Genomic DNA, 27551 nt, shown 5'->3' on the forward strand with positions numbered 1-27551 from the left:
AGTAAGCAGGTCTTAGAGCACCATTTTTTATTTAGAGTGCACAGTTGGAGTCAAGAGTGCAATTACCTTATCTGGTGTAATATCACGCTACTGTATCACGCTGACGGCAACATTACTCTGCTACACATCTACAGAAGGAAAAACCTCACGCACGCAAGGGCTCTGTTTTTACACTCTCAGAGCCAAATTAACACTGAGGATTCAGTCTAATGCCTACTTTATGCTTCATCCTGCGACGGTGTTGATCGCTGAACAGATATACAATTCCACAATGTGTCATGGTGATGCATTGTGGGCTAAATCTGCTATGTTCGATGTAAGTATAAATCTGTGCTGCTCTGCCTACCTGCCGAGGCTGGACCTTGGCGGGTTTCTGGCTGTGTTATGCAGTGGTGGAAAGTAACTACTGTAAGTACAATTACTCAAGTTACAGTACTTAAGTACAATTTTAAAGTAATTTTACTTTACTTGAGTATTCAAATTGTTCTACACTTTATATTTTTACTCCACTACAATTATTAGGGCTGTGAATCGTCTGCTATCTCACGATTCGATTCGATTCCGATTCTTGGGGTCACGATTCCGATTTGTATTGATTTTTTCAAAACAAACGATTCTCGATTCAAAACGATTCTCGATTCAAAACGATTCTTGATTCAAAACGATTCTTGATTCAAAACATAGGATTTCAGGATCTACTCCAATCTGCTGGCATGAGAACAGAGTACATTTATGTAGCTTTTATAATTGTAAAGGTTTTATCAACTGATAATAATGTAAACACACAAAGGTAAATCCAAGATCCTCCCCCCCCAACACCCCTAACAATTATCGCACAACTAATAGTTACTTTGCAAATATTATTTAAAAATGTATACATTAACCACTCAACGCTACATTATACTTTGGCTATTCGGAAATTTGTGGTGACATCAGGAGAGACGGCGACCCGGGGTGGAGAGAGTTGGCAGTCCAAACCACTTCTTCCGTGAGGAAGAACCAAAAGCTACATGCTGTGGTGAAACCTTCAGGGAGGGTTTAATCCATCAAGGCAGAGTGAGATGTTTGTGCCCAGCAGCAATGATGTCGTCGCAACGCACAGAAAAGCCCCTACTTCTGGTTAGATGAAGGAGGAGCCAGGCCCGGAGGCAACCCACAGTGCCTAGAGCCTCCTAGTGTCGCCAACACCAGCTGCAACATCTCAACTAACCTGGCCTGGCATCGGCCGGACTGATCACATATGCCATGTGTGAGTGGATCCACGTTGTCGGTCTGGCTAGTGCCAGGCTAACCCTAATTAGTTAACCCCCAATTAGTCTCTAACTACCCCCAAGAGACAGTGGGGGCAGAAGCATGCCACTTGGACACAGTCCGGGGTCTGATCAGCCTCGGTCGGGTCGCCTGGAGGAGGGTGTCTGTTGCAAGACCCGAAACACCCAGTGACTCCAGGTAACAACGCTGATGATGTGTCCAAGTTTGTGCATCAGTTGATGTTTTATTAACTCAAAAGCTTCAAAAAAGTTCATAAGCATAATTTGACTACTTTTATTGTGGTACTTTAAGTACATTTTCATGTCAATACTTTTTGACTTTCACTCAAGTAAAAGTTTTAATACAGGACTTTTACTTGTCAGAGAGAGTATTTTTATATTGTGGTATTGCTACTTTTATTTAAGTAAAAAAATCGGAGTACTTTTTCCACCACTGGTGTTATGTGGCTGACTTATCAACTAAGCCTTTCTATAAAAACCTACAAGACTGTCTGCACCCTGAATCTCTAAACAGCAACACTTCCTCCAGACACAGAGGTGGATAGTAAAATGAAAGGGTTAGATTTATTTGTTTCCTTCTCTCTGACTCATAGCTACCGAGCACAATAACAACATACACACACAGCTATAACAACACTGGCTGGATCTGGACAACATAGTAGAAGAAAAAAAAACCTCAGTGTTAATTTAACTCCCAGAGTTAAAAAGGGATAAATTAACACTGATTTTACTGTGTACACTCAGTTCCCAAACACTGGGTCGGTCAGGACCAATTTTTGGGTCGTAATACAATTATTACAAAAGATTTTCAAAACTCTTCCCCAAAAATCAGTAAATAAAAGAATTAAACGTTTGGCTATTTTCACTATTAAATAGGGCTTAAGGGAGGGTACGGTCACACCTAACTTTGATTCTGCCTATGTGGCCGTCTTTTTGCAATGGTTTTCAATAGGGTTCAGAGCATTAATTTTTGTTGCCCTTGCGCGGCTTTCCGTGCGTTGCGGACACCTTGCGTTTGTGCACTCTATGCGCCAGGGCGCCTTCAATAGATAAAAAGTCTATTTGAAGCAGATAATTGCTCGAGAACCGTTGCTGCTTTTACCCCTCCGTCCAATCGGATGAGTCGAAGACGGACCGGCAAGGCAACGTCAAGACAGAAGGCGTTGCAAGCTACTCCGTTTTTTAGGCTGTGCTGGCTGCACAAAACAGGCGGCCGTGCACAACTTGCATTTATCAGCTTGCAACCAGTGTGCAGGTGTGACTGTACCCTAAGTAGTTAATTCAATGTTACAGTAAATGAACACTATGGATTTACTGTGCATTTTAGCCTATTTTTGGAGTGCACTCGTGAAACATATGTACCTGTTTATAAGTAGCATCGTTTAAGAATAACAACAACATATTGGAAGATTTTACCGGGAGGGAGTCATCGTAATTTTTTTAAGCTCAAAATACAAGAGCGAAGCAAGGAAAAGAAGAAATATATTAATAATCTCATCTCCTTGACAACGGGCTCTCTGCAACTCGCCCACACAGGGTATGGGCCGATACCTTGTGTGACTCCGGCTGTTTCAAAGATTGCAGCCAACACATAATTATTATGACTTTTCACTATACTTGAAGAGCAAGAGAGCGAGAGACAAAGAGAGAACCAGAGGGAGAGCGGGATAGAGAGAGCGGGAGTTCACTATAAGCAAACAATCGCAAAAGCCACTTAAATCATGATTCACTGTTGTAGATTTGACCTTATTAGTGGCTATTCTAATGTCAATATGAATGGCTGCTCTATCCCCACTTTGTGCAACAGATGAAATTGCTTCCTGAATTCCCTCATCATTTTCTATTTACGTATACTATTCTTCTATCTATAAATCCAATAATCTCTGTCTGTGTTACTGTGGTGCGTGCGTGCGTGCGTGCGTGCGTGCGTGCGTGCGTGCGTGCGTGCGTGCGTGCGTGCGTGCGTGCGTGCGTGCGTGTCTCTGTCTTTGTGCCTGTGTTACTGTGTGTCTGTGTGTCTGTCTGTGTCCCTTTATGCCCAAATAATGAGATCCCGAACTCTACCAAGTTGGTGCATCATAGATGACCTAGACTGGCTCCCAAGTACTTTGACAACGGGTACTGCACTAAGTACTCTAATAACAGGTACTGCACTAAGTACTTTGACAACGGGTACTGCACAAAATACTTTGACAATGGGTACTGCACTAAGTCTAGTCAAGACTCAAATCTACAAGTTCCTAAGCCAATGTCTGACACTAATGATGGTTTCCTAGGTAATAGAACTCACCACACAGTAATTCATCGACACGGTTGAAAAAAACATCATTATCTGCTAAACAATAATTAAGAAGAGAGACTTGACAATAATCTTAGTATGATGTTTCACACAATTACACAACCCTGGAACTGTTTGGCTAGGATCAACATAACCACTAAAATAAATAATATCCAAACTGAGTTTGGACTCAAAATATAGATAGGGTTTAAGTGGTTTAGTTATTTTTCTACCAAAACAATACAAACCAATAAATGGTCTACTGTATAGAACAGTGGTTCTGAAAGTGGGGTCCCGGGACCCCCAGGGGTCCTTGAGGGGGTTTCATGGGGTCCCCAGCTAAATGATTGATTGTTTCCTTAAAGGTGTGTAACTCCGATAATGTACAAACAAGTGTACAATTTGTACCCTTTCAGAGTTACTATAGAACAATTAAAATAGAGGAGGTAAGTCCTCCAACCGGACTCTATGCATTTGGGCGTAGCTCTCTGACCAGTGGCGGCCCGGCCCGTCAATAGAGGGCACTAGTGTGCTGCACCACCTAGACCTTGAATAAATATTACTTTAAAATATATTCTATATATATATCTTAAATGATCAAACCAACAAGGTAAATATTATATAGTTAATGACTAGAGAGTGAAATGTATAATCTACCATAAAATCTAGATAAAAAACCTTCTACTGTGCCTAAACTTAATGCTGTGTGCGCAAACATCTTTACCATTGACTCGCAATGTTAGTTCACATGCGTATAGTTCACTCTTCAATGCAAGTGAGCGGGGCTTCCGTGTGCGCTGGCTTGCAGCGCACAGCACATAGATATCTATACACAACTGTACTGACTGCTGCTCATTCCAACTGGTGAGCTTCCTATTATGTCTATGCTGACTGAGTTATGCTTCGACGCACGACGGTATCGTCGATGTACAAGCCCACAACGCGTTGCAGTGGTGATTTGATGTGCGTTTGTAGATCAAGGATTTTCGACGCACGATACCGTTGTTTGTCGAAGTATAAACAAAGCTTATTGAGGCATGAAAAGTGGCTGAGTTCTCAACCGATTTACACACGGTTTGGATTGTATGATACAAGATGAAGAATCCTGGCTTTCATCCCAAAATACTTAAGTAGATTGTAAACATAATATAGCCTAACTTATAAAACAAACAACTTTTTGTCTGTTGTTATTGCAGTGAATGGATAAGAATCATATAATACAGCAGTATTTTATTATTAACCAAAAAAACACTTTTCTTTGGGGCAGCTTAATGATCATTCATGGAAATCCGGACATAATACGTTCCCAGGTTATTTTGTTCACAGAAAGAGAGAGACACACGCAGATAGGCATGCACACACTCGCGAGCGCACACACGCACACACACCCACACACACACACACACACCCACCCACCCACCCACCCACCCACCCACACACACACACACACACACACACACACACACACACACACACACACACACACACACACACACACACACATGCACGTATATTCATTTGTAATTACCCTGCTCCTCTCAAAAGTAGGGAATTACACCTTTAAAATTATTATAATGGATGGGAAGTCTAGCAAAATGAAACGTTCATAGTTATAATGTCGCTAATTTCACAAATTAACAAAGACATTAGATTACATCAAACAGCCATGGTGGATGCATACAAATCTGTGACCAAATGCACCAACTAGGGATCTCAAATCTTTGCAGTTTTTTGGGGGGCTCAGAGCTACAGAATGATGAATCACTTGCTTTGACTGACCCGACAGTTTTCAAAGTACAACTCTAATTCTGAGAAAAATGTCAAAAAGTCATATTTAGTTAATACTTGACCCAACAAATGAATAATGGAGAATTTACTTCATCTACATTTAATTTGAATCGTATAATTATCACAAACTATAATGAAATAATTCCTTAGTGTGAGCTCTGATCTGGATGTTAAAGGTACTGTTAGTGATTTTTTTTGGTTAAAACTAAACTTTTTTGTTAAGCTCTATATTCTGACATTAATCATTGCTATGGAGTGTTTATTCAGTAACAGGGATCTCTGCGTCTCTCCAGCTCTTTAATAATCATAAAATACATTTTCAGGTTGGACACCAATTTCAGCTTAAAATTTGTTGTGTTCCAGTTCCAATTTTGTTTGTTCATTTTTTGTTTCTTCACTTCAAGATCTATTTGTTTGTCCTGTATCCTGTATGAGTTCTCTCGCTTGATTGGATGAAATTGGTATCCTGACCTGAAAATGTATTTTCAGAGCTGGAGAGACGTGGAGACCTCTGAACAAACTACTACAAACTAGGTACTGAACAAACACCTAATCCATAGCAATGATTACTATGGGAATAGATACATCAACTATTTAACACTTATTGTAACTAAAACAAACAAAAAAACTAATATCACTTAAAGTACCTTTAACTTTTGATTTTAGATAAATTCATCCCAGTAATGATTTCATGAATCAGTCTGAAACATTAAAACATCTGCTCTCACTTTTGGTACAACAAGAACAGTAGTCAAATGTAACAAAAATAATGTGCATTTTGGAGAAGTTCCAAGCTATAATGTAATTGTTGGGATTTTGTAAATACTCTGTGAAAACATTTATTAAAAAAACACAAGGCTACGCTAATGAGTAGAAAGCATTAAACCCACAGCTTTGGAGAACTTATTCCCTATTCTTTTGAGAAGCTGCTAATTGATGCCATAAAGATCCAGGAAATGAGCTTAACTCGGCTAAGCTCAACATACCTTCAAACTGCAAGCAGACACAAAAAACTGTTTCCGTGAGTTTGTCTGTCTTGGTAAGTAGAAAAAAATAGCACAATTCCCCCAAAACCTTGCTATCCATTTAATGCCTATCTTCAGCACTCTACAAAACGTGTTGGACCCAGTCCACAGGCATAAACCTGTCTTGTTAAGATTTCCCCATGGTTTGTGTCTCTTTATGTCATTCTGTTTGAATGCTGTACCATCCCTGCACTGTCTCTATCTGCCCAGCGGTATTGTGCAGGATAGAGACATTTGGAGATTTTCATGCCCCCTGACCATGACAGAAACAACAAATGGGTATTTTTTTCACAACGTTAGGTTGACAGCTCTGATCTCATAACTGTGCTAAAGGCATACAGATATCTATTGTATCTGAACTGAAAACAGGGGCATCATTTAGGGGATGACAATTGCCACCCCCTAGCGTTCGCATTTAACCTCAAATTCAGTTCTTTTATGCATAATTTCTCAGACATCTTTGTTGATTAATCTGATTTTAGATTGGCGCTGACTCGCTGAGTGCATCTCATTCCACGCCCGTCCATACTGTACATGTGACACACATTATAGACACGTTTTCTTGTCTATAACCATACATTCATTAACCGCTTTCAACCTAGCACCCCTATTTTGGGCATATTTTGGGCGAACATTTTAGAATAGTGAAAATAGCAGATCTACAAGCTCACAACGTGACACATCGTGACACGTTGTGAGCTTCTAGATCAGCTATTTTCACTGTTTCTGAAATAGGGCTTAAGTGGTAAATTTGTTTTTGCTCCTCTGACTGAAAAAGGAAGAGTGTACTGTAATTTCAGGACCATGGATAGCTTACAGTGTGTACTTGGTTGCTTAGAATACCATGAGGATAAACGATCTGGTTCAAGGGCACGCACTTCCGCTGGCATAAACTGATCGCATAGTTCAGGTTGCATAGTTCATGCAACCTGATCAGTGAACAGTGTTCATATTAGTGGCATTATATTTCCATATGAACCTTGGAATGTGAACCATTTTTTGAGCTGAGCAAGAACACCAAGAAACCTACAGCACTATGCCCACCCAGGCATCCATTCATTCCATCTAATCAAATATACATATCTAATATTCAGTGGCGGACAGTAACCAAGAACATTTACTCGACTACTGTACTTAAGTCCATTTTATACGTATTTGTATTTTTGGATACGTATGACTTTCACTCCACTACATTTCTAAGACAAGTATTGTTCTTTTGACTCCACTACAATACTAGGAAGGGAAAAAGTAATTAGGCTACGGTCACATCTAACTTTGTGTCTGTCTATGTGGCCGTCTTTTTGCAATGGTTTTCAATGGGAACGGAGCGTTTTGTTGGCATTGCGCAGCTTTCCGTGTGTTGCGCACACCTTGTGTTTAATATGAGCTCTATGCACCAGGGCGCCTCAAGTAGAGAAATAGTCTATTTGAAGCAGATAAATGCTTGAGACCGTTGCTGCTTTTCCCCCTCTGTCCAATCGAATGAGTCGAGGGCGGACCGTCTCCCGACAGACAAGACAGAAGGTGCTGCAAGCTACTCCGTTTTTTAGGCTGCGCTGGCTGCACTAAACAGGCGGCTGCGCACAACCTGCATTTATCAGCCTTCAACCAGTGTGCAGGTGTGGCCGTAGCCTTAAGCCGTATTTCAAATACATTGAAAATATCAGATATTTTTTTGTTGCCAGACCCAAGGGGTCGGCCTACATGAGGCTTTGTCGGTCGGTCTGTCCCTCTTTTCCTGTCCTGTCCCTCTTTTCCTCTGCACACACGTCATGCGATGTCCGGCCATTCAGATTTCAACCACCAGGGGTCTGGCAGTACCAGGTCTCCTGGTTCCCTTGTTTATTATTTGTTGAAAATGTCTGGAAGATCTTTGAATTGTGATGCATTGGTATAAAAAAACTATTACCTTTTAATTTGTACTCTTAAATACTTACGTTTTTTCACTTTCACTTTTCACTTGTAATATTTGAGCAGGAGTATCTATACTTTGACTCAATCTGGGTGGAGCAGAAATTCATCCAGTAAAAAAGTAACTATAAAGTAAAAATGCCCACCTAATTTTTAGAGTAATAGTTGGGCTGTTGGGTTTTATAACTGTATAATACCTCAGTTACAGAATAAAGGTGTCCAATCACTTAATTAGCTAATCATTTGCCAGTGTCAACTCATGCACACACATGGGCTCAATGGCCACCGACTGGAATGGTCTATTTTTTTTAGATTTGTCCGATTGTTCAGACCAGATGAGGTGCATTTCCTCCACCTTATCTGCAGGCCTGAAGCATCATGTATATATCTGCTGCTTCCACATATGCTATCTGTATATGTATATGTACATATCTTCATTTGTTCTATTTTAACCTGTTTTCTATCTCTTTCCCTTTGCTCTCACTCTACCTCCATTCTCTCTCTTCTCACGGAATTACTATAAAATGATGGAGCGCGCACAACAAAAAGAATTTCATCCACTGCTTTACACCTACAAAACTGTGATGTGACAAATAGAACTGATTCTGGTTCAGATTCTGATAGTTTCAGGAAACCTCAAGAAGTGAGCATGTGTGGTCTGCTCTAGTAAAAACCTATGATTCAGAAAAAAACAAAAAAGGAAAGAAAGGAAAAGAAAGACAGATAATTGCAGTTGTTTGGCTTTACTTGGGTGTTCACAGTAAACTCCTGTTGTCCAGTTAATTCTGAGTGTGTACAAAATTAATGTAAGATGGACCTGTAAGGGTTCATTAAAGGTCCATTTGGTGACATTTGTATATTCCATGAGTTCCAAATGCATAATTCAACACTGTGATACTGTGTTATGAAAAATGTGATTTAGACGACGAACGAAGCATGTCATTCACAAAGATGAACAACCACAGAGTATCTTGCTCTTTCTCCCAAAAAACAAAACTTCATTTAAAATCCTCTGTCTATAGCTTTGCTAACATTTTGCCCAGGCTGCAAATTATGGTACATAATCAAAACTTAATCGAAGCAATTGCCAATTTTACACATCATAAAATCTCTTATTGGCCCTGATAAATTGGCTCGAGCAATGCATTGGTATATGATTACTTAAAGGTAGTTTTCAAAGAAACGCTTATCCATGCACTGTGAATCTTTTTCTTCTTTTTTTATCTGAGTGAGGGCACAGAATATATTCTCCAATAGTACGATAAATCAGACCTGTACTTTTGTTCATAAAACCAAACTGTGACGTTTAGCAATGCATCGATCCACGCTATTGCTGCCTTTACTATCTCGTTGCTGTCGGGCAGAAACCTCTTATCTCCATATTTTAACTTTTTGTGTTTTTTCGTAAATTAGCGCCGACTATCACACTACAGTGTCACACAAAAATAGCAGAGCTGCATGCTCAAAACGCGGGCGCCAAGCAACGCGTTTTGAGCTTGTAGATCTGCTATTTTGGAATTTGAATCCTGAAAAGTAACAGTTTTGGACATATGAGGTTTCCACCCCGACAGCGACAATCTGTTTTATTTATTAGGTCTAACCTTTAAGAGAGTACAATACAAAATCCTGAGAGTTAATGTAACACTGAGAGTCTACAAATGGACCGTACGATGTCAAGAGTTAAATGAACACTCTGGATTTTGTAGTATATCAGACTCTATGACTCCTGGCGGGCCATGTTCATGTCTTGTGCGGTTATTGCAGTTATTACTCCTTTATGTGTCATGGGTATTATTTAATACACACATCAGTGTCCTCCTGGTAACATGTGACGCAAGCACCAACCGCTGTCAGCAATTCTGACTAAAGATAGATGACAAATAGATAAGAAAAGCTCCAGGCCCATGCTGTGTCTTCACAGTAAATACACCTGCCCATGAGCGTGTGTGTGTGCGCACAGCCGCTCACATACGCACGCACGCACGCACGCACGCACGCACGCACGCACGCACGGGCACGCACGCACGCACGCACGCACGCACGCACGCACGCACGCACGCACGCACGCACGCACGCACACACACACACACACACACACACACACACACACACACACACACACACACACACACACCTGCATAATCATATGCCAAAAATCTTTTTGAATTGTGTAAAAAATAAATACATTCAAGACAGATATTAAAAGAAAGGAAACAAAACATTTAGTGCTTTGACCCAATGGGCCAACAATACTGTTGGAACCTTTAAGGCTGTACAGGCAACCAGACCTCAGCACATAATACAATGAAATACTCTTTCATTTGCATATTGTTCCCAACTGGCCAGAGCAATAAGCTTCAATGTACAATAAGCATTCATTCTTTAACATGCATTTCCCCTCCTCAAGTCAGTTGAATTAACATCCCATGTATTGGGCAATAATGCTAATGGTCAAATTAATTCAAGTAATTCATTAGTTCATTCATTCATTATTTCTTAAATAATTCATTATTATATCATAAATAAATCATGTATGTGTACAACTTACCATGTTAACTTCTGACACCATGTCTATACTTGCCACGTCTATACTCATGCCAACAGCAACCGGTGCACCTTAAGATATAAGAGATAAGTTAATGATGACATGATATTAGAAAACAACACATAGGCTACAGCAGTGGTTCTCAACCTGTGCAGTGACAATGTAAGGACTTTTTAATATATTTTGATATATGCATACAAAATAATCAACAAATGATACTATAAAAACTGGTCAAACATTGGCCAAATTGTCAAATAATATAAAAAAGAGGCAACAATTGTGAAAATAGCCGATCTACAAACTCAGAACTCATGTTGGGAGGCGTTGTTGCGAGTTTGTAGATCTGCTATTTTCACAATATTCATCTGTGGAACTGAGTCAAACAAAATGCTGGGTCCCAGCCTGAAAAGGTTGAGAACCACTGGGCTACAGCACAAACTATAGGGCTACATGTGGCATATTAAACCCGATGCATACATACCTCCAAAGTCTGGACGAAGGCGAATATCATATCCTTTCAGCAGTTTATCCACAGTCTCTTTCACGAAAGACATGTTCCCCGGCTCGTTGACGCTGAGAAGCACAAGAGAAAGAGGATCATGGTTGAGACCTCAGATCAGAAGCAACGCGCATCTCTTCGTCTACCGTCTGTCTCCTAGTAAAGCACTTACCTCTGGGCACAGTAGCACATTACTGCCACAATGAGCGGCAATGAAAGGACGTCAAATGGCCCTGTTTTCCGCAATCCCCACATTCCTTGCGATCTCTGAATGGGTGTTGGTTTCACCGGCGTTCAACAAATGACAGGATGACAACTGATGGGTTTCTCCATGAGGAGCGAGCCACTGCCTACCGTCCTCGCTGAGGTCCTCTGATCAGGTGAGGGTTCATTCGCGATCCTGTCTACCTATGGCGTAGACCATATTACCAGTGATTAATCAGCTGCAGTCTGCAGACCTTTTACTGGATCTCAGATATTTTACCATAGCTTCTTCTTTGGCAGAGAAGTCGCCCAAACTGCCGCCTCTCCATTATGATGTTTGTGCGTAAAAGGCGTTTTTGCATAAACGCGCAACAATTTATCCACGATTCTAGGTGACAGCAGCGGGTCCACCACTGCAGGTTATTTTGCTCATGCAAAAAAAAAGATAATACTGTCGCCAGATTGTTATTGAGGTTTGCCTGCCATTCTTTATCATGTCCTGGTCATACGCTCTTGCGTTGCATATCCAATTCAGAAATTCAGATAAGTAAGCTAGTTGGTGCTGAGTTTGAAAAAGCACCTCAACCCTCAGTGGTTCTCAACCTGTGGGTCGGGACCCCCAGGGGGATCCCCACATGATTTGGGGGGGGGTCCCCAGATGACAGCGAAGTGAAAATGTAAGGACTTTTAAGTCCTTTTTATTTTAATACCTAAAAGTAGTCAACAAACTATAGGCTACGACAAAAACTGGTCATACATTGGCCAAATCGTCAAATAATATAAGAAAGAGGCTACATTTGTGAAAATAGCCGATCTACAAGATCACAACGCCTGGTGCTGAGCTTATAGATTTGAATTATCTATTTTCACAATATTTATCTGTGGAACCGAGTCAAAACTAAATTGAATGCCCCAATTCCTACGTTCATGCTTGTCAGGGTGGGACTGGGGGGTCCCACCCAGTTCAAATATGATTAGTTTGGGGGGGGGGTCCCCTGTTCAAATATGATTATTTTGGGGGGTCATGGGCTGAAAAGGATGAGAACCACTGCTCTACATGACGGGTATACTGGCAGTAATCAAGCACCCCACCACGTGACATCATAGTCTGCATACAAGCTGTTTTTTGAAGCGATTTACCTGATTGGAGAGAGAGTTGACCCAGAGAGCTCTGCAACAATTATTTATAATGGACAACACTTTATAATGCGCTTCTCTGCAATACAATGCGCTCAGGGATTTGGCTAAAGAGGATGATTGCACTTTGACTTGCAATTATGTTTACATTTATTCATTCGCATAAAATCCTTGTTCTCCGATTCACTGAGGGAGGTAAGTGAAGTGCTGCTTACTAATTGGTAACACCTTCGTTTGTAGAGGGAACTGCCTTCTCAATTGGGCGCTGGGCCCCTATAGGCTAGCAGATGAAATGATCAATTTGGTCAGCAGCACCGTGGCCTCACCTTATTAAACGTACTTTGTCCATATGTTACATTTATGTTCGAGTTCGATCCAACATCTTCAGTGGTGTAAAGTAATAAGTACATTTACTCAAGTACTGTATTTAAAGGTACATAAAGTGATTTTATTTGGCTAAAATGAGTGTTAAATAGCTCTATATTCTGATAGTACTCATTATAGAGCGTCGCAGTTCCCGCCCACTTCCTGTTTTTTTTGGTGCCGGAAGAAAAAACCAATGCATTTTTCCATTGACATTTCCAAAAATATTTATATCTATTAATTTAAGCCTCGAATCAAGCCATCATGACATGACATGAATCATGACCATAAACGTTTGATTCTGTGATTTTTTTTTTGTTGAAAACGGCAAAACAAAGGGTATTTATTAAATATAGTATATCATATAATTAAATATAAAATAAAAAAAAATCACAGAAAAAAACGTTTTATGGTCATGATTCATGTCATCTCGTGATGGCTTGATTCGAGGCTTAAATTAATAGATATAAATATTTTTGGAAATGTCAATGGAAAAATGCATTGAGTTTTTTCTTCCGGCACCAAAAAAAACAGGAAGTGGGCGGGAACTGCGACGCTCTATAGAGCAGGGGTTTTCAACCTTTTTCATGCCAGGGACCCCTAAATTGATATATATTTGGCTGCGGACACCCATCTGAAAATGTTTTGTGCCAGGGACCCCCAGAAGAGAAGATTTGTGTTAAGAAATGCAAAATTATACAAAATTCTTCAAACGCTTTCAAGATTTTTTTCGAAAATGTTCAACAATGTTCAGCTGGGGACCCCCTGGAACCCCCTCAAGGACCACTAGTGGTCCCCGGACCACTGGTTGAGAACCACTGCTATAGAGTGTTTGTTCAGTAACAGGAGTCTCCATGTCTCTCCAGCTCTTTATTAAACAGAAAATGCATATTCAGGTCGGGATACCAATTTTGTCCAATCAGGATAGAGAACTCAGTCAGGATACAGAGTGAAATTGGAAGTGATGACACAGATACATGAGCAGACAAAATTGGAACTGGATCACTATAAAAATTAATCTGATACATTTTTGCTCTCTCCTGATTGGCTGAAATGTTGTCACCTACCTGAACATTTATTTTCTGTTTATTAAAGAGCTGGACTCTGGAGAGACAGGGAGACCCCTGTGACTGAACAAACACTCTATAGCAAAGATTACTATCAGAGTGCTTTAACCTTTTAACATAAAGCTTTTTGTTTTAACCAAAACATATCGCTTAGACGCTTACCCTACCTTAAGTAAAATGTTGAGGTGTTTTTACTTTACTGGAGTAAACGTTCACATTTTCAGTACTTTTACATCTCAGAGACAATATTATACTTTTACTTTTTAGTTTAGTTGAAAACTTGTGAAATTGGACATTCTGCATATTGAGTATTTTCTACTTTTGGTACTTTAAAGGGGAAGACCACCCATTTTCAATATTTAACTATGTCATTAATATAGCATAAAGGAGTTGTGTGGAAATAAGAAAAATTTTAAATGTTAAAAATTTTAAATGTTAAACCCAAATTGATTTTGGGTTTAACATTGCAAATTACACCATGATGAGTCATCACGGTGTAATTTGCAATGTTAAACCCAAAATCAATCCTCCAGTTCAATGCAACACAGAAAGGGGGGAACTTTTTTCTTATTTCCACACAACTCCTTTATGCTATATTAATGACATAGTTAAATATTGAAAATGGGTGGTCTTCCCCTTTAAGTACATTTTTATACCAATACTTTTGTATTTTTACTCAAGTACATTTTGAATTCCGGACTTGTAACTTGAGTATTTCTACATTGCAGTATTGATACTTTTACTTAAGTAAAAAAAGTGAGTACTTTTTCCATCACTGCAAATCTTTAACAATGTATCCTTCCTGCAGCATGTAGTACTTGATCATTTGTCACTCTGCAAAATTGCATGTCAAGGAAGGGAGGGACAGTGCAGTTAAACGTCACTATGGTCTAGGGCTAGGCTACACTTTTATAGTTGCATGGGATGTGGTGGGATGGGATGCGTAGCACTGCTTTAATCTAATGTGCTCGCATGCTGATTCTGAAGAGGGTAGAGCTACGGGTTGGATTCCCGGAACTGCACAGCAGCACTACGGATCTGAGTGTAATGCTGTCAGGAAGCAATGGCAGCTCGGAAATAGCAGCTGCCTTTAAGATTGTTATATTATCACCATAAAGTGAGTTATTATTTGCTCAGGGGGGTTGTGTTACGGATACCTGAGATTTCCATGGACTTAAAACAACCGTTTTAAGTTTCATAGAGGTAGCCTGTCTTATTTTTTAGCTTCCACGCAAGAAAAAGCATAGGATAACCCTATGCATTCACACTCATACACCCTCAACCAACCAATTTAATACATATGACTGTAAATACACTCCCACTCCATATTTTATATCTGCTGCAATTTGTCAATACGGATTCGTCTGATCCGTCCGATTTTTCACATTCCTGCGTGCCTTCGAATTCCGAATATTGCTGGCCCACTAACCTACCTGACCTGGCGGAGACCTGTGCTCCGAGGATCACTTTTTCTAGTTTCAAATGTAATGACATTTCGTGGTCAGCTTGTGCAAAAAATAAATTTGTTCACCCAAAAAATTACTCCCCATGAAGCCTTGAATTCATGGACAATTTTTTGTTTTTAGCATTCCTAAGCCAATAATTTGATGACCAGCAGAGTCTCCGGTAGGGACTCAAAGAGTCTCCTACTGAGTCTCTGACCGATGACCCGGTCATCAAATTATTGGCTCAGGAATGCGACAAAAACTAAAAAAAACTCCATGAATTCAAAGCTTCATGGGGTTGATAGAAAATACTGTTTCACTGTCATTGTCTTATGACTCACTAGGTCATTTATCCTTAATGCAACACACTGACATTTGTAGCCTTTGTGGCGCCCCCTATGTTAAGTGAAATCGCTTTTGGTGCTCCATTGTTTAGAGGCCCCTCAATTATGTGATAAAACTTTGGGGCAGAACGGATGCTGTGTTCATGATTTGTGGCATTGTTTGCCAAGCAGGCCACTCCTGCAACATTTGGATGCTAATCATAGTCAATCGTAATGGAATTTGACTAATCTGACAAATTCATATTGATCACATGATTCCAGAGAGAATGTGTACAGATTTGTGTGAGTTTGGCAAAAAAATCTGTAGGGGCAGTACAATGCGAAATGGTGTAAAATCTTGTCAGACGGAAATGGGCAGTTATAGTAAATTGCACCATGATCCACGTAATCCAGGGGGAAATAAATTGATTGTACGACCTACGGTTCAAGTTATAGGCCAAAACATGAAGCGGCCTGTTATAGCGCCACCATGAGGCAGATGTGACACATTTTGAATGGAGGTTCTTCTTTGGCCTTTTAGCTGCTCACAGACAGACAAAGTCACAGAGACAACAAAGTTGAAGTTGAAGGTTGAAAATGGACTGCCTCAAAGTCAGACAACTACAGTAATCCCTATCATTTATGCTCTGTTGTATGGAGGTGTCGTGCACTGAAAATAGTAGATCTGCAAGCTCAGCTTTGGAAAACAAAGTGAGTGGGAAAGGATGGCCTTTATGATGATAACACATCACACTGACCACCCAATATTTATTAAGAAAGACAAATCTATAAACCATGACATATAGTTTAGGGCTTTAGTAACCCCCGGGTCCTTGGAATCTTACTAACCTTTCAATAATTAAATGTTAAAATGGTGTATTATTAACAAGACAAGAGTCTTGTACTATTTTAGATATGGAAAAGTTGATTTAGGAGCTGCCAATGGGGCTTTTAGACTCTTGTCTTGTTAATACTACACAAAGTGTCATACTGCACCAAATGTGAGCTTGTAGATCTGCTATTTTTGCTATTTTCTTTCTTCTTTTTTCACATTTTAAAGAATTTCGACAATGATGAAAGGAAAAAGGTATGGTAAGCTTGTATTCTATGAAAGAGAGGTGTTCTTTTCTGTTCAGTGACAGTAAAGTTATTTTTTCACTTATTTTATGAACTAAATGTCCTCTGAATGCCACATGCCACAAGATGTGGCCTGCACAAAAATGATTACACAAGCATTTCTATCTACAACTGTAAAATCTGATTACACACGCAGTTCTATCAGTATACAGTTGCACCGCTCAAATCTTTATTTGTTAACTTTTATAGAAATATAGTTAATATGATAAAACATTCTTCCACAGGTGGCTCTAGTCTAGAGGAATGACTGTGGTGTCAGATAGCATGAATGTGCTCAACATGTTGTTAGTGAATTGGCCGAATAGTGGCGCTATAGCACACATGGGCAACGAGGGCCAGAACCGGACTGTTGACCATCTCAATCCAGCCCACGATGTCCACCAAGAAAAACGAAACGACCCCTCAAAAAAATCTAAACAATAAAAGGCAGTCATTATGTTAATGGTGTTGAGGCAAATTTATTTAACTCAAATCCAATTCATGGTAATTAATATTTACCATTTGAGTACATACAGTGTCTGCGTTCAGTGTACAGGTGTAGAGAAAAAAAATTTATGTTGTGAAGCAAGGATCTAGGCCTTCTGGTCTGGCAAATAGCTTATTGTAACGCAATCTGTCATGTCTACCAAATTCATGCAGTTTCAACATAATTCAGCACTATGTGAGTTGAGTATGTGTTTCAAGATTCAATTGTTCAATGTGTGGCCCTTTGCTCATTTTATCAAAGTCAGTATGGACTTCTGGAGGCCAAAGCTGATTGGTTAGAGAGCCCGCCTGGGAAGCCAGAGGTCCCAGGTTTGATTCCAGGCCTCAGTATTGTGTCGAAGTGTTCCTGAGCAAGACACTTAACCCCTAACAGCTCCCTGAGCGCTACAACCAACAGCTGCTCATTACTCCTAGAATGGGTAAATGTGCAAATAAACAGTGACCAAAAAACCCAAGGACTCTGGAAAGAAATATTATTTATTATATAACTGCCAAATGGACCCAGATCTAGAGGAAAAAGCCATGTCGGTCGCCAACATCAGTAGGGTTCATCTTCAGAGCATGAGGATGCAATGCAAATTCAATCCAGCCAGTAGTCTCTTATATGTTGTTTGGGACCAAAGTGTTGGATGGGCGGATGGATGGACCGGCCGACCGATATATACGGGCCACTGCCGCCTGTGTACTGTACATCAAGATACGATGCGTTGTGAGCTTGTAGATTGTCTATTTTAGCTATTTTCAAATTTTCGAAACATTTTGAAAGTATAAAATATGGCTTAAGCAACAAACAACACATACGTATACCATATCACTCATCGTATATTACGATATCCAAAATCCCAGCCGATATCTAATCGATATAATATCTATGTATTCCCAGCCTTAGTTGGTACCTTGCATGGTTGCCTCTGCTGTCTGTGTGTGAATGTGTGTGAATGTAATGCACTTTGCAAAATGCTTTGGAGAAAGGCACTATACAAATAAACCATTTGCCGTCCTTAGAGCCCGGCTGATAGCGAGGGTACAAATCCTAACACACTATGGTTCCCCCCAAAAAAGTCTGCACCTGAACACATCAAGTTTGAATTACTGAGCTATTGCTTTCTGGTTTTCAGTAAAGGTTGCTCATGTTCCCAAAGATGGATTTGAAATGTCCTCAGATATACTGTAAGAATATGTTCTTACACAGAGGAGCATCATCCTTGTATGTATGTATTTGCAAACTCAGCAGTGTGCGCTACAGCAATATACAGGACTCTTTGCTGTTAAGTTTCATTCCACTGCACACAGCCAAACCCTGAGATTTAACTTAACTCTTGGGGCCTGTACGGGTCAATTTTGTGTTAAATAATAACTCTGGATTTTATGTGTGTTTGAAGACATATTTGTGTTTCGTCAGCGGTAAAGATTTGCATGTAGTCATAGGATGCTTGGATCTCTTCGCTACAATGTACATAAGTGCTGCACCTGCTGCAAAATGCTTTTCTAATCTGCTCCAGGGGACGTATACAGTATAGCTCCGTATCAGTGCACTGAATGTGATCATGGTGCAACCTGACTCCTCACCCAGCCATATTTCACTTCCTTTTATTCAAAATGGATGGAATCTTTTGTTCTGCAGTGATTCTCAAACTTTCTTTACTAGTGTACCCCGCTATATATTTTTCAGCTGAGTTCCACGGCCACCTCCACAGCAAAACAAAAACAAACAAAAAACGTCCTGATATTGATTTATTTTTGGTGTTTCTCTTAGACTTTTTGTTTTCATTACACAGATTCTCCTTTTGTAACTGTCTTCAATTGTACGTTTCAATCACTTATCTATGTTGTAGATTTCCTTTTGTTTGGCTTTAATATTCAAAACGTATTCAGTCAAAGTCAAACAAATGATGCGGCAAGCTAACTGGCAGGTTGTTTTCTATTTGTGGGTGGCTGACATATTATTGGCAATTGGTTGTATTAATATGAAATACTTTACAAACGTGTATGATGGTTCCCAGATTTAACTGATTTTATGAACAATTGTTCATAACCAATATCAGACAAAACTTTTTTTGTGTGTGTCTGTGTGTACCACTAAGAGTATCCCAAAGTACCCCTGGACAATGTGGCAAATGGGGACACTAGTACCACTATCCCCATTTGATAAATACTGCATAGGGTCACCTAGATTCAAACCTGGGTCTCCTGCCGGCCCGCATGGATAGCCAGACATTTACCTCTCAAGCAAAGGCAAGGCAAGGTAAGGTAAGTTTATTTGTACAGCCCATTTCAACAAGGCAGCCCATTTCAGACTGCTTAAAACATAAGATATGATTTAGGGAGCCAATCTTACCTTGTGTCATAGATGGCGTAGAGTTTCTTGTTCCCGTCCACAGCGTTCCTGTAAAGACAGACAGGAAAAACTTCATTTTCCAGTGGATAATGAGCTGTGCCTCATCTATGAAAACAGAATATGTGCAATACAATTTCGCACGTAAGTTTAACTCTGAGGGGGAAAAGACCCTCAGAGGACCTGTCGCAGGCTATTTTTACACTCTGAAAATGTAATTAATTCTGATAGAAAAGAATCTTAGTTGAAGCAATATTTTTTTCTGTTGAAGATCAGTTACGTTTTCATTGAGCGACACGTGTGACAAAGTATGCATTTTTGTTTTTTCTTATGTCTCTCCCCTTTGGCTTCAGTGCCCTCATAGCCATGGGGTTCCTCTGTTCTAAATTTAAAAAGGGCTAATCAGCACCTATTTTGCTACTTTCCCTCTGCTTGTCCCTACTGGGGAGCCCTTATAGACAGGCACTATGCACAACCTTTCATTTAATGTACTCCACAGGGCACAGAGTGGCACACTCAACATTTATATCTTTATTAACTCTTCATATTATGAAACCACACAGCACTACTATTTCATAAAAAGACAGACTTCATAAAACGACTGACAGACATCTACCATGAAGTTAAAGTAAATTAATTGAAGGCATCTTTGATGTTTTAAGCTATGTATGCATGCCGTTGTCCTTGCATGCACAAAACTGAAATTTGACAATCAAAAGACCAAAGTTGCAAATATATTCACAAGATGAAATGGAACAAACTGTGAATTAGCACACTAACTCCCAAGTAAAAGAAAATATGTTCTCAACATCATATCAATTAATCCCACTCACCCCAGTATTGGTCATTTAAACTGTTAAACATAGTGTAAAATGGATGAATTAGACCTATAGCATTTGGAAAATAGAATTAGAGATCCCTCTTATGGCTGTTTTGGTAACTACTGTAGGCTGACCCTCCAGCCCCCCCGCCTCCTTAATACTTAACACAGCAGCACACAATCCAATGAGCCACATCCTATATTCTTGTAGGTAGCAATAATCCTATCATTGGGAGAGCCTGCATGCCGACGCACTGCATCCAACTCTAGGGGCGTTATTGTACATCTCTCATCAAATTCTAACCAAAGTATCGGGCACCTTACTTTTGCTTTTTTTCCTCCTTTTTTTTTGGATCTACTATCACATTTTCAAGCAATTTCCAATCACCGTTGTGCGCTGTGTATGTGTGTGTGAGTACTGTGTGCACTGGCGCTCACACTAATGGCAAAGTAAAGGATGCTCGGTCAGCACAATTGTTGGGAAACCCTCTTCTATTCGCTGCCACCGCTTTAATCGCTCTGGGGCAAATAAACCTCGCTGACACTGATACTCAAGCCACGCTTTTTCCTCGCTCTCCTGCCTTAAAAAAAAAAAAAAAAAAAAAAAAAATTATCTTCTGAGGGGCAATTATGGTGTACGAACGGAGGTGACGTCCTTCAACTTTGCTCCTGTAGGTATTTCCATATTTGCTAATCAAAGTGTCAGATTTAAATTACGGAGGGACGGACGGCGGAGTGAAGTTTGACTGCGCATCATCTTGTGTGGTAAGAAGCTCGGCAAACTGCGCTCTGCTGCTTTGCTTTGCACGGATCTAACTGTCTGTGCAGCAATTGTTGTTAAAATATTCCAGCATTTTCCCCCCGAGTTTATTTTGAAAATAGCAGATCTACAAGCTCACAACGGGTGGCATTGTGAGCTTGTAGATCGGCTATTTTCGAAATAGCCAATGTATAGATAGGGTTAAACCGTTGCGTTGCAGCCAGGCTTTACAGTGGCTGACTTTACAGTAAGATCAGATCAGATCAGATGTAGTGGGACGTGAGCAGTGGACGAGAATGAAACAGTAGTTTGTCGACTCGAGGACTGCTTTCTATAAGGACCGACTGGGAAAAGGCTTCAGTTCGGCGGGTGGTGGTGATGATCGCCGGGGAGAGGTATTATTATAGGACTATAGATTCATATGCAATGTCTAGGGTGGGCTTATCGTTGTGCTTTGGTCAGTGTGCGAACAGAACACAATGCAGGTGCGTAGCCAGCTACTGTATGTAGTGCCAGAGGAAGAGCAGCTATCTGTGAAGAAGAGCTGTACTGTCCAGCTGCTGTGGTGGTGGTGCAGACAATATTGCGGGATTCGCAGAGCAAATGAATATGTTTGGTGTTTGGTGGCTCCTTTAAAGGTCTTAAGTAATGTAAAGTATACATGATGTGAACATGCACGGTAGGCTACATAATTATCAGACTTAATGTTATCCTTCAACTTCTTGTTTATGCCCCAAAATGACTGGATATACAGGTTTTGTAGCAATTGCAGAAATATTAGACCTTAATATCTCGAATGTTTAAGCATGTTCTAATCATGTACTGTTTTTATTTATAAATATTTTCCAAATATATATATATATTTGAACATTTTGGACAAAATAGCCCATTTTACATCGAGGTACCCAGATGTCCCTATAGTGCCCATATCCTTTTAAAGACACATACTTTATAGCCATACTGTAGTTGAATGGATGTCCGGAGGCTATTGGTTGTTGGTGGTAAATGCGTAACTTATGTTCTGTTCTAAGTCATCAACTCAGGGAGCTACAGTATCAGAACAAAAGCTATTGTAATGCAGTTTGTTTTGTTGTAACTGAGTGGGGCTTCAACAAAGAAAGGGCGCACTATTTGGGGCTATACTGCTAGATCTGATGATTGTGATAATTTGATAGCATAGCCTACTTATCAGCATTCTTCTTGGACTACACATCCTCAAAGAGATGATGATAATTTTACTCATCTTTTTGCGATATTTAATTTAATTAATGCAGGAATGCACAGGCTACATTCAGTTAATGTCAGCGCATGTAACCGGCGCTTATTGAATGACAGCATCCACTTTGAGCCTTATTACTATTAGTTTACTGAATGCCTAAACGCATACAATTCAAGGTTCCCATTACTACTAGCAAATAATAGGTTATAACCTGTAATAAAATATGTAGCACACACTGTTCAATTGTCATGTTTCTATTATGAACTTTTTTTATTTTAATGATGTGCTGTGTTACTTTTTTTCATAAGTAAATGCTGAAAATGGAAGCTTATTGTATATTAAAGGAAATTATTCTCAAAACACACAATGCAATTTAATAGCCTACTGTTCTCTTTATACATTAATTTGCAACCACTTTGTACAAAAATTTTGCAATACAATGTAATTATTATATAGCCTATATATTTAAGAATAAGTGGAATAAGACTTGGATGTCATGTTTTAGGAATGGGCGATGGAATGTACTACATCATTGCAATGAGAAGTCTGTGGGTCTGTGCCTTGCTATTGAGCATCACCTGCCGTCTGAGGTAAGACACTAGCCTAACTTTGTCACGACAGCAATTTGGCACACTGTACAATGCCGAGGGTTAATTTAACTCTGAGAGAGTACAAATGGAACCACATGAACCCTTTTATGGAACCAAATGGACCTCTCAGAGTTAGATTTTACTGTGTGCAGCCAATGTTCTTCAGGATAGAACATTGCTGCAGTAGATCAAGGGAGAGAAGGAGGGGGAAAAAAACTTAAAATCCCTGTTTATTTATTTTTTCTTTTGTACATTTGTATTTTATTGTTTGTTGGTGTTCAAAGCATTTGCATGTAAACTGACTGAGAATGACTTTGACTTATTCCCATGCACAGCCTCTCCCAGATTGCTACCAGCAAACCCAAAGAGGCAGAACTAAATGACAACATCACCATATTCACGCGTATCCTGGACGGACTGCTTGATGGCTACGACAACAGACTCCGCCCTGGACTGGGAGGTATAGTACTGTACCGACTGCCCAACATTTTACAAATTTTTGTTGAAATTCACTTTCACGCTGAAGATATGATACAGTTCAGAGGTTGCTTGGGTGCAGGCGCAAGACTACATTTATTTTTTCACCCCTGTCCAACCTTTGTGTCAGTAGACCCTATAAGTGAATGATTACATAGCCAGCTCCCCCTCTCGTGCAGAGAACAATGCCCCGCACTGCAATGTCAGGCGTCTATTCATTCCTAGCAGGGAAAAAAAGCGTGCCAGCCTGTGTTCATAAAGCTTGCATGAAGTATCTGACAAAGAGATGTGATCGCTGTAATGGCCCGGCTCTTCCTTAAGCATAAATCAATGGCTGTGTGAACACACGTTGATTCTCAGCCTCTTGAAGCCCGATTTACACACCATCGTACGACGGAGCATAAATTAGACATAACAGTGCTGCTGTGACCTTGGCAAGGCAGTTGTTCCTTTAATACAAAAAACATCTATTGTTCTCATTGGATAGAACCCGTTCTGACTAGAAATAGACTAAACAAGGTGTGCACTGCAAACTTAGCCTTTATCAAAATTTTATATCTGTTCCGTGTCAGCCGCAATCTGTCTCAGGCTCTGTCAGTAGTACTGTAAAACTTTGCTGTTACATCTCTAGCAAACGAATCCTTTTTAGTTAGCCTCATGAAACCTAGTGTCCCTATTCTGAGCGTGAACATTTGGTGAAAATAGCAGATCTACAAGCTCACAATGCCTTGTTGTGTGAGCTTGTAGATCGGCTATTTTCTGTGAAGAGATTTGGTGTAGAGGGAAATAGTAGCGGACCCTACCTAAAATTAGCATTGAGTCAGCGCCCTCAACTTCATCATTAACGCTGATAAGAGGTAGAGTATCTGTTTAATTTAGATAGATTTCTTTAAATAGATGTGTTTATTGATCCCCCTTGTGAAATTCAGGGGTCATCACAGCACCACAGTAGGCATGAAACACAGGATAGATACATGTAAGAGTAAGATTAATAAAATAAAAGTAGAAATGTAAAGTATAAAACATAGGTAATGATGTATTCCAGTGAAAGCTCTATCATTACTCATGTTACATCTTTTGAATACCTACATACTATATAGAAATGTTCACGAGTTTTACTCTTAACTATTTACAAGCCGCCTAAATACTCTTTATTGACTACTTTGCAGAACTACTCCCCATTATTCCCAATGACTTTGATTAACTGATCACTTCAACCACTTAAACCCTAGTACTTAGTTGACCTGAGTCCCACAGGGGCTCTATACTAGGCCGTATGAAGAAGGTAGTGCACGCACATCCGTTGGTCCAGGTGCTTAGACAAACAAAGTATAATGAAAAAGAATAAAGTAGGTAGTTGCAAAAAGCTCCAGAATGTATTGCTCGTCAACGTTTCGGCCTGTTCAGGCCTTCATCAGGACATATATATATCTATACTAGGCCCCCTCCTGTTTTCACTCTACACTAAATATCTTTTCGAAAATTGCCGATCTACAAGCTCACAATGCGTAGCAACGCGTCGCAACTGGTTAATATTAATATACATGTATACACTAATGCCAAAGAACCTTTAGTCATTCCTGACACTTTTAGACTGTCTCAGCATGTGAGACGGATTAAGGGCCAACCCGTAGTCATTGGATGTGATTATCACCAGGGGTCTCAATATTTCAGAGGTTGTTACGATTGACCTTGCCTAATCTGATCATGTCAGTTTTCTCTTTGACACATCTTTTACTCCTGACATCCAAATTAGATCAAATACTGTTAAAAGGAGAATACTGGTGCACTCTTTACTAAGGAAATCTCACCAACCCCAAATTCAACCTCTGACTTTCGAGTTCAAATTAGACTACTGTAATGGTCTTTCAGGTCTCAAAGAACTATTAGATAGCTGCAGTTCATTCAGAAGCTGCTGGAGTTAAAACAAGGACTAAGGAAGCTGAAGACATTACTCCAAATCACACATATCGGCATTGGATTCCAGTGAGTCATAGAATAGATTTTTAAATATTGCTGCTCGTCTTGAAATCCTTTGCTGGTTTAGGGCCAAAATACATCTCTCTGTCTACAACATGACTCTTCCAGACATCTCAGGTAATCCAGGGCCACTCTACTAACTGTTCCCAGAATTAAAATGAATACATGTTGAGGCAGTGGTTGGTTGTCGTGCCACACATACTTTTGAAAAATAGTTTCCAGAGGAAACCAGGCAACGTTCATGATTATACTTTTTTCAGCCTACTTAAATACTGATTATTAAGAGTTAATCAACCCTTTTAATGCAAAACTGTGAATTTTAAGATGGGAATTGTTTATTACTGATGGGATAAAATAAATAAAAGTCAAAATTGCACACAGAAAGAGTTAAGAGAAAAGGAGGTTGGGAACCGTCATTATGTTCGGGTTTCATATAAAGTGTCCAGGGGAACGCTAGAACATTTTGGTACAGTAGATGCAAATACATATTATCACTGTCACGTAAACACAAAACCACTAATGGTGATTTGTACATGTGGTGGCTGAACAGAAGAAGGATACCGTAAATGCTCTAACATGACTTTTATACTTTTGATGCTATTTTATTTTATTTCTCAAATTGTATTTATTATTATTTACTCTGTCCTTAAATGCCTTTTATGCTTTTAGGTTATTTTACATTGCTTTTCACGCTTTATGTAACACCTTGAATTGCTTTTGTGTAGGAAATGTGCTTAACAAATAAGTTTGCCTTGCCTTACAACAAAGTAGGGGGGAACTTGCTCCATTGCTGTCTCTATTGAAAACTAGCCAGGAAGCCAAGATGTACAGTACTGTGAGGACATTGATTTATATCATTCCGTTCAAAAGTTCATATTTTGTGAGCCTTTAGATGAGCACTACCAGTATTTTTTCCATCTACAGCATTTGCTTTGTGAGACACACAGTGTGCTGGGTACAGTACATGAATATCATTAAAGGCTAAATGTTTATCACCGCTGTGCCAATGGGGTGGCGGCAGAAAGAGAGATTGCTAATAATAGACTCTTTTACCTAAACAACAGCATAGTCCACATACTGTATATTAGAACATTATTAATTATTAATGATTAGCTTGATGGCTATACAAAGTGCAATAATGTATGAGACTACTGTATAGCTGTCTTTCAAACCAACTAGTAGGCTTGTACAGTATTGCAGTGTTCCAGTGAACAGACACAATTTCTACACACACACACACACACACACACACACACACACACACACACACACACACACACACACACACACACACACACACACACACACACACACACACACACACACACACACACACACACACACACACACACACACACACACACACACACCATTAAGGGAATCCTTGTGACGTACTGTACAGTATGTAAAGTATCTCTTTCTTTCTGTGACACCACTCATGCATTGTGCTTAACACTCCATGTCATGAACGACAAGGGTATGTTGACATGGTGGTGACACATGGATGTCCTGCTCTTCAAATGTTCTCCTGCACGGTGGCTCTCTGCCTCCGGTCAGGAATCTATTGCCATGGGTTTTTGGGTCTGTGTGGTTTTCAAGGCAGCCCACATTCGCTCATCCGCAGTGGACCAGGATACAGAATTCATGTCAAAATCAATTTAGTTAGCTAGCATCAACCGTGTAATCAGCAAATGCGTTGCTAGCAAATAGTCCTGCCCACGGGCTCCATTAAACCTCTGACCGGATGATGTAATACTTGGACCCTTGGAATGCTAATGTTCCTGAGTGTAATATACTCTATCCAGGAACATTAGCATTCATGCTGACTATGGTCAGCATGAATACTAATGTTCCTGGATAGAGTATATAGTATGGTCAGCATGAGAGTATA

At 39.9% G+C, this 27551-nt stretch overlaps 2 protein-coding genes across 2 annotated transcripts in view; one reads left to right on the forward strand and one right to left on the reverse strand.

Moving 5' to 3' along the window:
- tprg1 (tumor protein p63 regulated 1) overlaps positions 1-27551 on the forward strand; it is a 701399-nt gene that overhangs the window by 478307 nt on the left and 195541 nt on the right. The window lies entirely within an intron of this gene.
- Positions 1-27551, reverse strand: part of LOC308087416 (gamma-aminobutyric acid receptor subunit beta-3-like) — a gene marked incomplete at both ends in the record, with an annotated part of 103764 nt that overhangs the window by 31243 nt on the left and 44970 nt on the right. The window contains 3 exons of the mRNA XM_080431234.1: positions 10822-10889; positions 11300-11391; positions 19818-19865. Of these exons, the coding sequence (XP_080287360.1) occupies positions 10822-10889; positions 11300-11391; positions 19818-19865 (208 nt within the window). The remainder of the gene's footprint in view (positions 1-10821; positions 10890-11299; positions 11392-19817; positions 19866-27551) is intronic.

The sequence above is a fragment of the Gymnoscopelus braueri genome, assembly GCF_963280865.1.
Source record: "Gymnoscopelus braueri genome assembly, chromosome: 6".
Classification (NCBI taxonomy): Eukaryota; Metazoa; Chordata; class Actinopteri; order Myctophiformes; family Myctophidae; genus Gymnoscopelus; species Gymnoscopelus braueri.